Below are 14,724 nucleotides of genomic sequence, written 5' to 3'. Positions count from 1 at the left end.
ACAACAGAAGCGCTCAGAGCTGGCCTGGCCCCAGGGAGGCCCCGGGCAGGGTGGGCACAGGGTAGGGGAGGCCCATCCCCCCCACCCCCCGTGGAGCTTACCACGCACCCCCCTGGTCTGACGCTGGGGTTCAAAGGGCAGATTATAAACTCCTAAAGGCAAGTAAGTCCACAGGGGCAGCTCAGCGAACACCCGTGCACTTGAACTGACGCGAGCACGGCTCCCTCCTGCCAGCACATAAATCGCTACGGCACATCAAACACAAACACTGAGCTAGGCACGCGCGTGCACGTATGTATCGTTATTCAATTCTCCCATCCTCTTGGGGACGCAGTGACATATAATATCAGCATTTTGCAGAGGCGAGGCCTGAGAAGTCAACTGGCATAAATTGCCCAAGGCCACGAGGATGCTAATGGCAGGACTTCCTGACTCCAAGTCTGGCGCTCCTTCCACGCCACTCCAAACCGAGAACAACACCGCCTGTCCAGAGGTGGTGGGAGCATAAGAAATGCTCGAGGGAGCTCCCATACTCCTCATGCACTCACCCAGACAGAATAAGCTTCTGAACCGATTCGCGGCCATACCCTTGACCCCTGACCTGTGACCCCTGAGCCCTCCCTCTCCCCAGTGCGTAGCTCCTCCCCTGCCACATCCCCCAACTCCCCACCCAGCCCAGTGGGACTGCACTTCTGGCCTCTAGCTCTGGGGTCCAGAGCCCTGGCTCCCTCCCCTCTCCCTGGAGATTTCAGGCTCTGCAAGGGGTCACGACAGCCTTAGGGTCCCAGAGACCCAGTGAAGGACAGCAAGGGTCAGGGAGTTCGCAAAGCAAACACGTCTGGATTCCCCACCCCTGATTCGGAATTAGCCAGTCTGGGGTGAGATCCAGGCTTCTGTATTATTATTATTATTTTTTTTTTTTTTTAATTTCACACATGATTCTAAAGTTCAGCGAGAATTAGGACCAACTCTCTAGACAACTGCCTGGGAGCTGGTCAGAAAGGCAGCCTCTCAGGTCCCATCCCAGACCTGAAGGATGGGAGCCTCCGGACCAAGCAGGTGCCTAAAGGTGGTAAAGTGCTTTCCCCAGTGTCCCCTCTTCTGGTCCTCAGTCAGGAAGGGTCTCATGCCCACCCGGGGAAACTGAGGCTGGAGCAGAGCCTCGACCTGACTGGCACCACCCCTCGCCCCTGCACAGCCCCTGCCCCACCAAAGGGCAGATCTCGCCTGAATCTCCACCATTACACTCACAGGGCGGGCCCCTCTCTGTTGGGGACAGAGCGCAGGTCACAGAGCCCACCGGCCACCACACCTCAGTGAGGACGAGGACGGGCGGGCTCGATGGGGGTGTGGCTGTTCTGCCAGGGGCAGAGGCCAGGGGTCTTCATCCAGGATCCCTACCCCCTCTCCAAACTCCCTGCTCTCCAGGGATGGCTACGGGGCCTTTGCCCTCTGCTGGGAAAGCTGGGCCCCTGGGGCCTGGGATGGGATGGAGGGGGTCCCAGTTGCCAGCACAGGGGTCGTCACAGCAGGGGGGTCCCCCCAGGCCCACAGCTCTGGGCACCCTTCCCTGCACCCCTGTAGGCCCACCTGCCTCACCCAGCACCTCTCGGCAGAGAGCCCGAGCACGGCACTGAGGAAACAGGAGGAGAGGGGGAGAGAGACAGAGAGACAGAGGGAGACAGAGGGAGGGGGAGAGAGAGGCCCCCTCTGTCCAGTGTGGCTCCTCGGTAGACCCAGAGCGCCCACTGCTACCCCACCCCCATCCTGGCACAGACGGGCCACGGAGAGTGAGGGAGGAGGCGGGGAGCCGGAGAGGGGCGCTGTGGGACCCCACACCCTGCTTTCTACCCTGGGCCCTCTCCCGCCACAGCCGCCCCTCCCGCCCCAGGGGGTCTCAGGCCAAATGGCAGCCGCGGGGAGCAGGGAAGTCCTTCCCTCTTAGAGGAGGAACCGAGGACGGAAGGATGAGTGGGGACCCACCGGGATCGAGAGATGCCGGGCAGGCGGGCAGCGGGCAGCCAGCAGCGAGTGTCGGAGACTGCTGCGGGCAGCTGGACGCGACCGGCTGGATGAGCGTCCCTCCGTCCCTCTGTCCATCCAGGGCGGCTCCTCTCTGGGCGGTTCTGAGGCCGGGCGGGCGCTGTTAAAAAGCTTTTTATGTGTGTGTGTGTTAATCACATGATTGCCGTTCACCTGTATTTCGAACAAAGACAGCTCACTGTTTCAAGGCCCCGAACAAGAGTCTGGGCACAGGGAAGAGAAGGGAGGCGGGGGGAGGAGGGTTGGCAGCGCTGGGGGTGGCGTCGAGGAAAACTGGGGGGAGATTGTCCAAGGCCGGCAAGCGAGAGAAAGAGAAAACCCTTATCAAACTCCTAATTCACTGGGCTCCGAGGCCCCAGACACACTGGCCCGATTGTCTGGCTGGTTGTGTGTGCGAGCATGTGTGTGTGTGTGTGTGTGTGCGTGTGTGTGTTCCAATGTCCGCTCCCCCCACCCCCAACATGCTTTTGCCTCGTGTGACTACCTCATTGTGTCCCATTACCCACCCCCCCCCACCCCCTTGGCCTTTCCCAAGCATGAGGCCTTGCCTAGACCCCCTTTGCAGCCCCACTCCAGACAAGACTCCCTTGGGGTGGGCCTCGGGCCTGGCCCAGCCGCTGAGCTCAGAACTGCACGTGGCCGCCAGCATGGCCCGGGCTCTATCTGCCGCTCCCTCGACACCCACCCTCCGAGAAGAGAGAGGGGCTGTGGCCTTCGGGGGAGGGATCTAGGAAAGAGGAGGGGAACGGGAGCCTTGGGTGATGGGCCGGAAAGTAAAAGGAGGAAGGTCACCCCACTGGGGAGGTGGCTGAGCACAGAAGTGGGCAGAGAGGCGGGAGAGGGAGGCAGGGCACCTCCCCACCCTTCGGGCGTGGGGTGGAGGGGTGGGAGACTAACGGGGGCCGAGACACCCCCCCCCAAACACACACCAAGAGAGCATGAACTCCAGCGTGGAGGGAGTTGGGGCCCAGGAAGTGGGGCCCCAGACGCCTTTCAGACCTACTTGGAGTGGACCCCCAGCCCAGCCCCCTGGCCAGCCTCCTGGGAACTTGAGTCCCGCCTCTGTACCTGAGCCAGCCCAGCCCTTACATGTGCTGGGGGTCTGCTGAGAAGGGCCCAGGGGTGGAGCAGGGGCCTCTGCACTGGGCAGGGGGTGGGGGTGGGGGGCCCAGCTGCCCTACCTCACCAGGTATGGGCCTGCATGCTCTCTCTCTTGCCATATGAGCTGAGGCAGAGGGCAGCCTAGGCGGGGGCAGGAGGCAGGTGAGGCAGGCGGAGGAGAAGCCGCGTCCGGCCACCCGTAGGCACTCTCCGTAAGATGTCTTAAAGGAAGCGACACAGGCCAGCCGAGTTCACACGTCGACAGAAAGTTCACCCGCGTTCTCACGCAGCCCCCATCCTTTGCCACCTGCCCGTCCCACTACCTGAGGTGGAGGCTGGGGGTCCCGGTTGGCAGAGGGTAAGGGGTCCTGCAAGCAACCGGTTCTGACCCTGCCCACCTACATCCCTTGGCTCTCCTGGCCTGACCACCCCCGTCCCTCCATCTCCCTAAGTCCAGGCCCCAAGACGGGCCTGGGACAGCAGCGCCTGGAGCTGGGGTGGGGGGGGGGGGTGCCTGGCGGAGGAGCCCTGAGTGTTGGGGATGAAGGACAGCGCTGGAGGCTCCACCTTCTGCCCTTCCCTCCCTCCCCTCCCCCTCCCCCTCTCCCCCTCCTTCCTTCCCAGCCCTCCGCAGCAGCTCAGTGCTCAGTCAGTCTCAGGCTGTCCGGCCAGGGTGGTTGGTGGTGAGGATTCAGGCTCCGTCCTGACGAGGCCGCGGCCTGAGGCTCAGGGCCCCCCAGCCCCTCCCTCCCAGCCCACCAGCGTCACCCCCCAGCCCCGAGCTGGACCGCACACCTTGGGACACGGTTTTCCACTTCCTAAGGACGAGCCCCAGACTGGAGGAGAGGTCCGAGGAGGTGAGTGAGTGCACAGCCCGCTCCTCGGCTCCTGCCTTCCTGGGCCCGGGCCTGGGCCCCTGCGGGGTCGGGCTGGGTGGGGAGTGACTGACACCCGTATCTGCCCCCCCACCCGGCTCCTCTAGACTCCATCGGGGGGCAGGCAGAAGGGAAGCCGGAAAGGTGAGAGAAAAGGTGGGAAATTCCAGGAGCCAGGATTAGAGCAGAATAAAGAGTCCGTTTTTCTTCCTTTCCATCAACAAACCTCCACCCAAAAGGAGGTTTAAAAAAACCCAAACCCACCCACACCAAGAGACGGTTGGGACCAGGTGGTGGGAAGGCGAGGAGGGCGGGCGCTAGGAGGCCGAGCCCGGGGCTGGCATGTGCGCGGGCCCCAGGGGCTCCAGCGGGTGCCGGGGGAGCAGGGCGGGCGCCACCTCGGGGCTGTGCCCGCGTCGCGTCTCGGGGCCGCCGTCGGGGCTGCGCGTCCCGCCGCTCCATCGCTCCCTCCTTCCCGTCCAGGTGGGCGTTGGACTCTTCGCCAGGACCCCGGCGGCGGGCCCCGGGGAGGCGGCCGAGGCGGCGGCGGCCGGGGGCGACATGGCGGAGGAGCAGGACCTGTCCGAGGTGGAGCTGAGCCCCGTGGGCTCCGAGGAGCCCCGCTGCCTGTCCCCAGGGAGCGCGCCCTCGCTGGGGCCCGACGGCGGCGGCGGCGGCGGCGGCGGCGGCGGCGGTGGCGGCGGCGGCGGATCGGGCCTGCGAGCCAGCCCGGGGCCCGGCGAGCTGGGCAAGGTCAAGAAGGAGCAGCAGGACGGCGAGGCGGACGATGACAAGTTCCCCGTGTGCATCCGCGAGGCCGTCAGCCAGGTGCTGAGCGGCTACGACTGGACGCTGGTGCCCATGCCCGTGCGCGTCAACGGCGCCAGCAAGAGCAAACCGCACGTCAAGCGGCCCATGAACGCCTTCATGGTGTGGGCGCAGGCGGCGCGCAGGAAGCTGGCCGACCAGTACCCGCACCTGCACAACGCCGAGCTCAGCAAGACGCTGGGCAAGCTGTGGAGGTGAGCGCCCTCGACTCGCCTCCGGGGAGCTCCCGCGGGCCCCCTGGCTGCGGGTGGATTCAGGCTGGACGGGCTCTGCCCGGGCCCCGCTCCCGGGGTGGGGGGGGGGGGGGACCACCGCTTTGATGGGCCTGGAAGACCAGGTGTGGGCTTCGGGCCCGCCCTTCCCCCACGAGTACCCCCTTGGGGTGGCGCTGGCTTAGAACTCTTGCGGCCTAGGCACCTGGGGCAGCGGGCTCGAGGGCGCCCCCTCGTGGCTGGAATTCTGTCGGGTGGCGGGCGAAGCGTCTGAGCTTCTTCCTGGGGGAGTGAAGGCCAGGAGGAGGGAAGGATCCCGAGCGGCCCACACCAAAGGCCTTCACTCATGGCTTTCCCGCAGGCACAGCACACTCAGCGGTGCCACGGCCACCAGTCCCAGTGGTCAGGGGGATGCCCGAGGAATGCTTGGGGAGAGAGCTGAAGGCCTGGCTGGAGAGGCAGGGAACCTGAGGCAGCCAGCTGGAGCATGAGGGGGCAGCTCAGGAAAACAAGGAATTCGGACAGGAGTCTTTGAAAGAGTGAGGGACGAAGAACCACCAAGGATCTGTCACTGCAGGACCCCGTCCCGTCCCAGCTACCTTCGCGGTGCCTTCCTCATCCTCTCCTCCTTCGGGCTGGGGAGGGGAGGAAGAGGGGGGGGCTCTTCATTCCCTAGGAAAGGGGACACACAGAAAGAAGTCTCCCCTCCCACCTTGTCCCAGAGCTGCCGGGCCTGCCTCTCCCTCCCTCCCTCCCCGCCCCCCTCCCAGTCCAGCCGCCATTTTCTTCTCCAGGGCCCCACCCAGCATTGAGTAACCTCCTACCCCTTCAGCCCCAGAGCTGGCGCTGAGAGCCCTACCCAGGAGGAAACCCTGGCCCCTTCCTACCCAGGGTCCCTCAGAGTCCCGGGTTCCCTGGGGCCAAACCTCTGGGGAAGAACATGCCCCCCAAGGAGGAAGTCGGGGCCCCCCTCAGCTCAGGTCTGGGGCTCAGCCCGGCCCCTTGGGATATGTTGAGCAGGGCAGCAACCCCCGACCTCAGGCATCCTGGGCAGCTCAGAAAAAGAACAGGGGCTCCGGGAGGTACGAGCCCGCAGAGGCCACCTGATTCCCCAGGACGCTGCCCGAGAGACAGGCCCACAAAGGCAAAGGGATCGCAAAGGCCGCGTCACAGCTGGTGGCAGAGCAGGGCCAAACCCAGGTCTCCTGATTCTTCATCTGGAGGTCTTCCCCCCACACTGTCCTTGGTGACAGTGGCGGGTTACCCCTTCACTCTAAGGTGTGGTCAGGAGTGAGGCGGACAGGCAGAGATGGGGAGGGCAGGAGCGAGGCGCACCCGAGTTTCAGAAAGTCTGGGCTTCTCAGGGGAGCCTGCCTCCCTCCTGCTGCTGCCGTCCCCATGCTGGCCCCAGCATCATGGAAGGGTCTAGAAGGCCAAAGGTTGAAGAGGGCCCCCAAGAGACCGAGAGGGATTCACATCCAGTCCCATGGCCCTGTCCTTGGCCACGTGTTTGCTGACGGCCTGGTAGTCCTTCACCTCCCCGTCTCCGCCCTCGGCGCTCTGTTCATCCTGGGCAGGCAGGCCCTGGGCTTAGTGGCCAGCCTGCTGTGTGGACCCAGAGGCTCCAGCTCTGCCCAAGGTCCATCCGCACCCAGGGAGGGCTCAGCCCGGGGCCAGTTTGGTACAGAGAAGAGCAAAGGAGAGCCAGAGAGCCAGGAGGGAGACAGGCAGGCAGACGGAGCAGGCCCTGGGGATTGTCAACAGCCCACAGCACCGGCCCAGTGATAGCATCAGAGCAAGGATGGACCCCCACGTCTCCCGCACCCCTTGCGAAGGATTTAAGACTGCACCTTCCATTGTCCCTGTCCCCGTTCCCCCAGACCAGAGCCCTGGGCTCGGGCTCCCTCAGGAAGACTGGTTTCTGGCCATCATCGATTGACCTCCAGGGCCACGCTAGAGTTGGGCAATCAGGAAAGCAGGCACTGTTTGCCCAGGACCCAGCCTGAGGGGGCAGGAGGGTGGCCGGACTCTGACAAGGATCCAAGGCCATGCCCACGCCCAGCAGGCTATGAGGATCCTGGCTGGGGGGTCCTGAGAGGCATCTAAAGATGGGCTGGGCTGGGCTGGCCAGTCCCTCCAGGGGCTCCTCCTGAAAGCCCTCCCAGGATCAGGACTCCCAGGCCATCAGGAAGGGGGATGGTTAGACAGAACGGGGAAACGGGGGCCCTACACCCGAAAACAGCAAGACATGCAGACAGACCGTGTGGGGTGCTGGAAGTAGGTTGGGGTCAGACACACCAGCGTCCAGGTCCTGGCTCCTAAGTGGCGACGTGAGCTCCGACAGTCGAGCTAACCTTCCGTGCGCGCCTGGGAAAGGCTTGTTAGATACCGATCGCGTGGTGACGGCTGTATATGGGCTGATTTGTCTGGAGAGAATAGAGTCAGGAGACTAGAAAGGGGGTCACAGGCTGGAGCCTCTCCTGACCCCCAAGCCCACAGGCCCCTTCCCTAACAGGAGAGCAGCAGTGAGCGCCCCACTTTGGGAGCCCCCCCACCCATTGGCCGGGGTTTCCAGTTTTCCTGGGGTGGGGGGAGAACCAGGCTACCCTCCATATCCTCTATTCCAAACTCTGAACACGTAGAAGACAGAGGCCGGATGGCAAATGAGGATCGGGTTTGCAGTTAGAGCTGTGGGCACCGCTGGGGCCTGGGAGGGGGGCAATGCCCGGTGAGGCTGGTGTTGGGGTCAAGATTAGATGTGAGAGGGTTTGCAAGGTGGGGCCGGATGATGGGCCTGGGGTTAGGAGGGAGTGAATAGAATTGAGGTCAGTGTGAGGTTGGGGTTGGAGCCATCCGACAACCGCGCGTGGGGGTGGGGAGGACTGAAAGCGCGGATTCTGTCAAGGTGAGGGTACTGCTGGGACCCAGCGTGGGAGGCGACAGTGAGCGCGGTACTGGAAGCTTCCCTCTCTTCTGGCCTGTGCCCCCGCTCCGTGCCCCCTGCCATTTTCTTGCTGAGTCACGCCCAGTTGCCAGCTACACAGAGGGCACAAGGAAGAGTTAGGTGGGACAGGAAGCTCAGGGTCCCCAGCCTTTCCGGAGCCTCCGCGCTGGGGTCTTGGGCCTGCTCTGCGCCCTCTAGTACCTGTCTCCCCGCCCCCAACACGCACACCCCCTTCGGGCCCGCCCCACCCACTCCACCGGCCCAGCCTCCCAGGGGCCCCGGCCTGGGGCTACAGCCCACTCTCGGACCCCTGGGGCGCTGGCCTGGGGTCTCCATCCCATCACTCAGTCGCAGGGACCCTTGGCGAAAGCCGGGCTACGCTGGGCTGGGTGCCGGCAGCCTGGGGGGAGGGGGGCAGCCGGGGAAGCTAAGCCGCACAGGAATGCTGCCACCGGCTAGGAGGTGCCTGGTATGACCACCCCCTCCCATCCTGGGCAGGAGGGCTCGGCTTCTGCTGACTGGGGGAAGAGAGCACCCACTGGGGAGGGGGTGGGCAGCTGGAGAGGCCCTTTGGGCAGAGGGACAGAGCCGCGCCCACAAAGTCCCTCCTGTGTAGGACTCAGGAGGCCGTCCTTTCCCCTCCGCTCCCTCTGCAAGGTACCCTGTCCTGCCCTCCTCACCCTGGGGCATCGGAGCCTTAAACATCACCTCCTCCACCGTCCTCCAGCCCGGGGCCCCGAGGCTGGAGCTGGGAGGGCAGGGGCACTGCCTTCAAGGCTTTCCTCCAAGCTTGGTCTCAGACTGGGGAGAGGGTCTGTTTGCCTCTGTCCCAGGGTCTGGGGAGAAAGTCTAGCTTCCTCTACCCTCTGTCACCCCCTGGACAAGGAGATAGGATCTCCCCCAGGATGCAGTGACCCCACAGAGGGAAGGGGCTCACGTCCTGCCCCTCCAGCCCCACCACACTGGAATTCACAAAATGAGCACTCCAGAGTTGAGAGGGCCTACCCCCAGCATTGGCACGGCACCTGTTCCTCAAGGTGCCCACCCTCCCCGCCCCCAGGCCCAGTGCAGAGTGCTTCACGCACGCTACCTTGGCCAATCCCACACCCAGGGAGGTAGGCTTTATCATCCTCATTTGATAGGAAGAAACTAAGGCTCAGAGAAGTGATTTGTCCACGGTCACACGCTAGCAAGTAGCAGAGACTGGGCTCTTCCCCCGCACTCTGCTGCTTCTCGGCTCGCATACCTCCAGCGCCAGGGAGCTCACCCCCTAAGGAGGCAGCCAGTGTTCTACCCGCGGACAGCTTTGATGACGAGAAAGTTTTTCCCTTCCTTGAACTGAGCGAAGCTCTGCGTCCCTCAGATGCTCTATTCCTACTGCTAACTCCATCATCGGGGGCTGCCAGAAGCAGCAGCCTAATCCCGCTCTCACACCTCTCTCGCACCAAAGCTCCTGAGTTTAGGGACAGAGATCGCAGCCTTCTGAGCCTGTGGTTCCTTGGGCCTCACATCTTCCAGACTGTAAATCAAAGAACCAGGCCCTGCCCGCTGGGCTCCCCATCCAGGGACCTCATTTCTTCCAGGGCAGATACTCACTCTGGCCCCTCTGCTGTCTCCCCCAACTGTACTGCCCCAGGCTGCTGAACGAGAGTGACAAGCGCCCCTTCATTGAAGAAGCCGAGCGGCTCCGGATGCAGCACAAAAAGGACCACCCGGACTACAAGTACCAGCCCCGGAGGCGGAAGAATGGGAAGGCGGCCCAGGGGGAGTCAGAGTGTCCCGGCGGCGAGGCCGAGCAGGGTGGGGCCGCCGCCATCCAGGCCCATTACAAGAGCGCCCACCTGGACCACCGGCACCCCGGAGAGGGCTCCCCCATGTCAGACGGGAACCCTGAACACCCCTCAGGTGAGCGCTGGGCCGATGATGAGCTTTGGGTGGGGACAGCCTGGGTGCTGGGGAGGGGCGAAGGCTGGCCGTCGTGAGACTCTGATGACCCACAACCGCCCTGGACGCTGGGGAGGCTCGCGGCGCTGTGCCGTTCGTTGTCCCAGCTGGGGTGCAGGGGCCCAGAGGGACCTCAGTGGGAGCTGAGGCGCCAAAGGAAGTGGCTGGGCAAGATGGCTCTGGCTGATGGAAGAGGGCGCTGCTGCTGAGCCAAGAGGCCAGTTAAGGAGGCCAGGGAGGCGCAGGGGTGAGTTACAGCAGGGAAAGCAGAGACAGGATGCTTTTGAGAAATGGGAGATCAGATGGAGGAGAGACCCTTGCCTCTTTCCCACCTCTCAGTCTGATGGGGGCGCCACGGCATGGGATGTTGAGATCGTGCCACGGAGGAACAGACATAGGGCCATCTTGTTTCATTTCCATTAGCGCAAGTAAGGCTGACATTAACCGAGCACCTGCTCGGGGTGTACCAGGCACCCTGCTAATTGCCATACTGAGGATTAACGCAGTCACTCCAAACTGTGATTAGGGCAGCCGCGCCGCCTGGGCTCAGAAGCCTGCGTGAGCACAGCTCTACCTTCAGAAGACACACCTGGCGTCCCCCTTTGTGCCCGGCCTGGGAGCAGACACCAGGGGCATCAACAAGAGAAGCCACCACGGTCCCTGGCGGTGGGAGTCCCCACAGTCCAGAGGGAGGGGCAGGGATGAAAACAAATGAATGAAGAAGACACAAGTAGGTCAGAGACGGTAGGCATTTCCCCAGAATCGCACAGTGACAGAGCCAGGATTCAAACCCAGGCGGTGTCTCAAAATCCAGAGCGCTTGGCCGGGGCACGACTTGGCATTGCCTCTGGTCTGAAGTGGTGGGAGAGGCGGGGAGAGACACAGAAACGCCCTCAAGGAGCCCCTGGCCTCGTAGACTGTGGACGTGTTCTCTCTCTGAGGGGATCCCCGGTCCTGCCATCTCTCCCCCACACACGTATGCTTTACTTCAGAGACTCAGGGACACACACACACACACACACACACACACACACATCAGAAGACCCTGGACCAGGTACAGAACCACCACCCCAGGCTCTAACTGTGGGCATGGGCTTTTTTTTCTCCAAGGCCCAGCTCAGCTGCCCCTCCTCAGTGAGACCTTCCCCAAGTCCCCAGGGCAGGTGGGGGATGGGGGTGGCATCTTCCTCTAGTCTCCTGAGCCCTCTGCATACCCTGTAACTTCTGATGCTGCCCTCCACTACTGTGCGCGTCTCTGGATCTCCCCCAAGACTCTGAGCTTATGAAGAGAGGATCCACTTGATTTACGTTTGTATGCCCTGTGCCTGGCACGCTGCCCCCCCCCCCCCCGCCCCAAGCATCGGGTGAATGACAATGTGAGTGAGAAAATAGACATTGGAAGAGGGGTGGAGCAAGTCAGCTAGATATCTAAGTGTTCTCCTGATCCAGCAAGGAAAAGCTGCCGGAGGGCTGGGGGCAGCACAGCTGAGCATGGCGTGGGGGGACAGAGCGTGGCTGGTGGGGCAGAGTCGGAGGGAAGGCTTCCTGGAGTGAGGGGCACTTGAGCTGGCTCTGGCAGGAGGGATGGGGCCGGAGGGGACACATGGCTGTTTGGGGGCCAGGGGTGGGGGTGGAGGGTGGGGGAGGGGGCCCAGGCAAGCTAGCAAAAGTGAAGCAGTCAAGAGCGATGAGGGCAGGAGAGGTCGGCACCAAGGACAGCAGCTGGCAGAAGCCAGGCATGCGCAGAAGAGAACAGACAAGTGCAGACCAAGGGCCAGACCCGTCGGGGTCGACAGCGAAGGGGCAGGGGAGCAGGGCGGGGAGCCGACATCAGCCGATAATGAGGAAGAACTCCCCAACAGAGAGGGCTTTTCAAAATGCAGCAAGCCTCTCCAGGACATGGGTGACGGAGGGAGCCCCCGCTCTGGGCGGGAGGCAGGACACGCCCCTAAGAATGGGGAATTTCAGAGACAACTGGAGACCAGCCCTAGACCATTAAATAAGTGAACTGCCCACTCGGGCTGCCCAAACACGCAGAACCCACGAGGTCACGCAGTGATCGGTCCTCGGCCTCCTGGAGGCAGCTTTTCTGAAGGTGAGCCGTCAGGATCCAGAAGCCTCTGACCCGGCTTCCCGCTTGCTTTCTGTCTCCCTTCCCCCCAGGCCAGAGCCATGGTCCACCTACCCCTCCGACCACCCCAAAGACAGAGCTGCAGTCGGGCAAGGCAGACCCCAAGCGGGATGGGCGCTCCATGGGGGAGGGCGGGAAGCCTCACATCGACTTCGGCAACGTGGACATCGGTGAGATCAGTCATGAGGTAATGTCCAACATGGAGACCTTTGACGTGGCCGAGTTGGACCAGTACCTGCCACCCAACGGGCACCCGGGCCACGTGGGCAGCTACTCGGCAGCCGGCTACGGGCTGGGCAGCGCCCTGGCTGTGGCCAGTGGACATTCCGCCTGGATCTCCAAGCCACCAGGTGTGGCTCTGCCCACGGTCTCGCCACCCGGTGTGGATGCCAAAGCCCAGGTGAAGACGGAGACCGCGGGGCCCCAGGGCCCCCCGCACTACACCGACCAGCCATCCACCTCGCAGATCGCCTACACCTCCCTCAGCCTGCCCCACTACGGCTCTGCCTTCCCCTCCATCTCCCGCCCCCAGTTTGACTACTCTGACCATCAGCCCTCAGGACCCTATTACGGCCATTCAGGCCAGGCCTCTGGCCTCTATTCGGCCTTCTCTTACATGGGGCCCTCGCAGCGGCCCCTCTACACGGCCATCTCTGACCCCAGCCCCTCAGGGCCCCAGTCCCACAGCCCCACGCACTGGGAGCAGCCAGTATACACGACGCTGTCCCGGCCTTAAAGGGGGCCCTGTCATCACCACCCTGCCCGGCCCCTCTGGGTAGCATGCCCCGTCCCCCAGCCTTTGTGCCCTGTTCCTCGCCCATCTCAGACCTGGTGGTGGGCCATGGAGGAGGGTGCAGAGGCTGACAGCGGAGAGAAGGCTTTCTGTCTGGCTCACTGCCTTTGATGACCCCACCCCGTCCTATCCAGGCTCCAGCCCAGGCAAAGCCGCGGGCTCCTAGGCTGGGCAGAGGAGAAGGAGGTTGATTGTCACCCCTAGACTGAACAATGAGGGGCCGCACCTTCCCACCCCCCACCCGCCCCCACCCCGGGAATGACCCTCATCCCAGGACCTGAGAAAGACCCACTCTCACCCTCCTCTGGGGGTGGGGGAGGCAGCCGGGGCTGGGCAGGAACCGGAGGCCTTGCCGTACCTTGTGCCCATGTTCGCGCTCTCGTGGAGAATGAGGGGTCTGACATAGCCCTTGCCACTGTGCCTAAGATCAAAGCCAGCCAGAGACCTGCATGACGCCTGCAGTGGGCTACGTCCGCCCTGGGGGGTGGGGAGGACAGCTTTGAAAGCCTGGGAGGGGAGGGGTCTCAGAGGGAGGTCTCCTTATCCCCTCAGCGCCCCCTCCCCTTCCGGACACAGGCAGGAGTTGGTACAGAGGCCTCGAGATGCAATTCTGTGCCCACCAAACCCCCTTCTTCGTCTAACGGAGAAAGAGGCCCCGGTCCTCCTCCTCCTCCTCCGCCACAGCCTCCCAGACCTGGAGGCACAGCCCAGGTGAGGAGGCAGGGCCCCAGACAAGGGTTCAGAGACAATTCACAGAGCCTTCCTCCCAGGCTCCCCGCCGCCTCACCCTCACCAGGCTCTGCGGTCCCTGCTCTGTCAGCCCCAACTCCTCAGGCTTCCCAGAGTGTTGTAGCTGCTCAGGCCCCGACCCTCAGCTCCGGGAGGAGACGCGGGGCCCGGCGCCCAGGTGGCTGGGAGCAGGCCGAGGACACTAAACTCCCGACATGTACATTCTGCCCTGGCCTTTTGCCCTATGCTTCCCAGTGGTATCTGAATAAAGTATGTAGCTCTGTCTGCCCCCATCTTCCTGTTCTGCAGCCCCCACAGTCCACATGTAACTCATGACTGCCCCCTTTTATTTATCTCAGTAGCTCCCTCTCCCCTCGCCCCCGTCCTAGGTACTCCAGCCCCTATTAACTCTGCATTAAGCCTTCCACATAATAAAATTAAAGGTTCCGGTTACCTGCTTGGTGGGCCTGGCCTGGCCTGTCTCTTGGTTTCTTATCCCTCAACTGGGCTCCCTCAAATGCTCTCTGGAAGTGGCCTAGGGGTGGAATTCAAAGGACAGATCACCCAAAGGACTCCTCTCTCCCCTGAGAAGGCGGAGGCCAGGCAGGGTATGGGGACGGCCGGCATCCCCATGGGCTCAGCGTTGAGTTCGGGGTTGAGGCCTCAGCCGGGAGCTCTCCCCCAGCCCGGCTGTGCCCACGCTGCAGGTGGCTCATTTGCCGTCTAGCTGGAACTCAGCAAGAGCACCTTCCAAGGAGCCCCTCTTACTTGCCTGGCAGAGGGGGTGGGAATTTGAAAGAGGGGCGGGAGTCAAACCTGACGTCTGGCTGCCTGCAGCCAGCAGGCCTGTCCTTTAGGATGTGTCGATGGGCCTTCGCTCACTGCGCCCCTCTCTGTGCCCCCTCTCCCCTAACACACACACACACACACACACACACACACACACACACACACACACCTTGGTCCACTCCAGGATCAAGCCAAGTCTTCGTGGCAGCTGCCCGTGTCTGGGTATAAACCCAGGATGGCAGACACGCGACCTAATACTCCAGGGCTCATTTCCCAAGAGCTCTCCCCTTGGTGCCATTCCAGACAGTTCTCAGGACCAGGGAAACCTCTTTACT

The 14,724-nt window shown here is 63.2% G+C and overlaps 1 protein-coding gene and 1 long non-coding RNA gene across 2 annotated transcripts in view; one reads left to right on the top strand and one right to left on the bottom strand.

Annotated features, from left to right (window-relative positions):
• LOC123591592 overlaps positions 1–2,537 on the bottom strand; it is a 59,366-nt gene extending 56,829 nt beyond the window's left edge. The window contains exon 1 of the long non-coding RNA XR_006709417.1: positions 1,984–2,537. This is a non-coding gene — a long non-coding RNA (uncharacterized LOC123591592). The remainder of the gene's footprint in view (positions 1–1,983) is intronic.
• Positions 2,538–3,783: 1,246 nt separating this feature from the next.
• On the top strand, positions 3,784–14,053 carry SOX10 (SRY-box transcription factor 10). Its single transcript, XM_045466065.1, has 4 exons — positions 3,784–4,001; positions 4,503–5,041; positions 9,640–9,908; positions 12,111–14,053. The coding sequence occupies exons 2-4, from the start codon at positions 4,581–4,583 to the stop codon at positions 12,812–12,814; spliced, it is 1,434 nt and encodes a 477-aa protein (XP_045322021.1). The 5' UTR covers positions 3,784–4,001; positions 4,503–4,580; the 3' UTR covers positions 12,815–14,053.
• Positions 14,054–14,724: the final 671 nt, after the last annotated feature.

This window comes from Leopardus geoffroyi, chromosome B4, assembly GCF_018350155.1.
Source record: "Leopardus geoffroyi isolate Oge1 chromosome B4, O.geoffroyi_Oge1_pat1.0, whole genome shotgun sequence".
In the NCBI taxonomy this organism is placed as follows: Eukaryota; Metazoa; Chordata; class Mammalia; order Carnivora; family Felidae; genus Leopardus; species Leopardus geoffroyi.
Note: the sequence above shows the minus strand (reverse complement) of the source record. Positions and strands in the feature narration are given on the sequence as shown.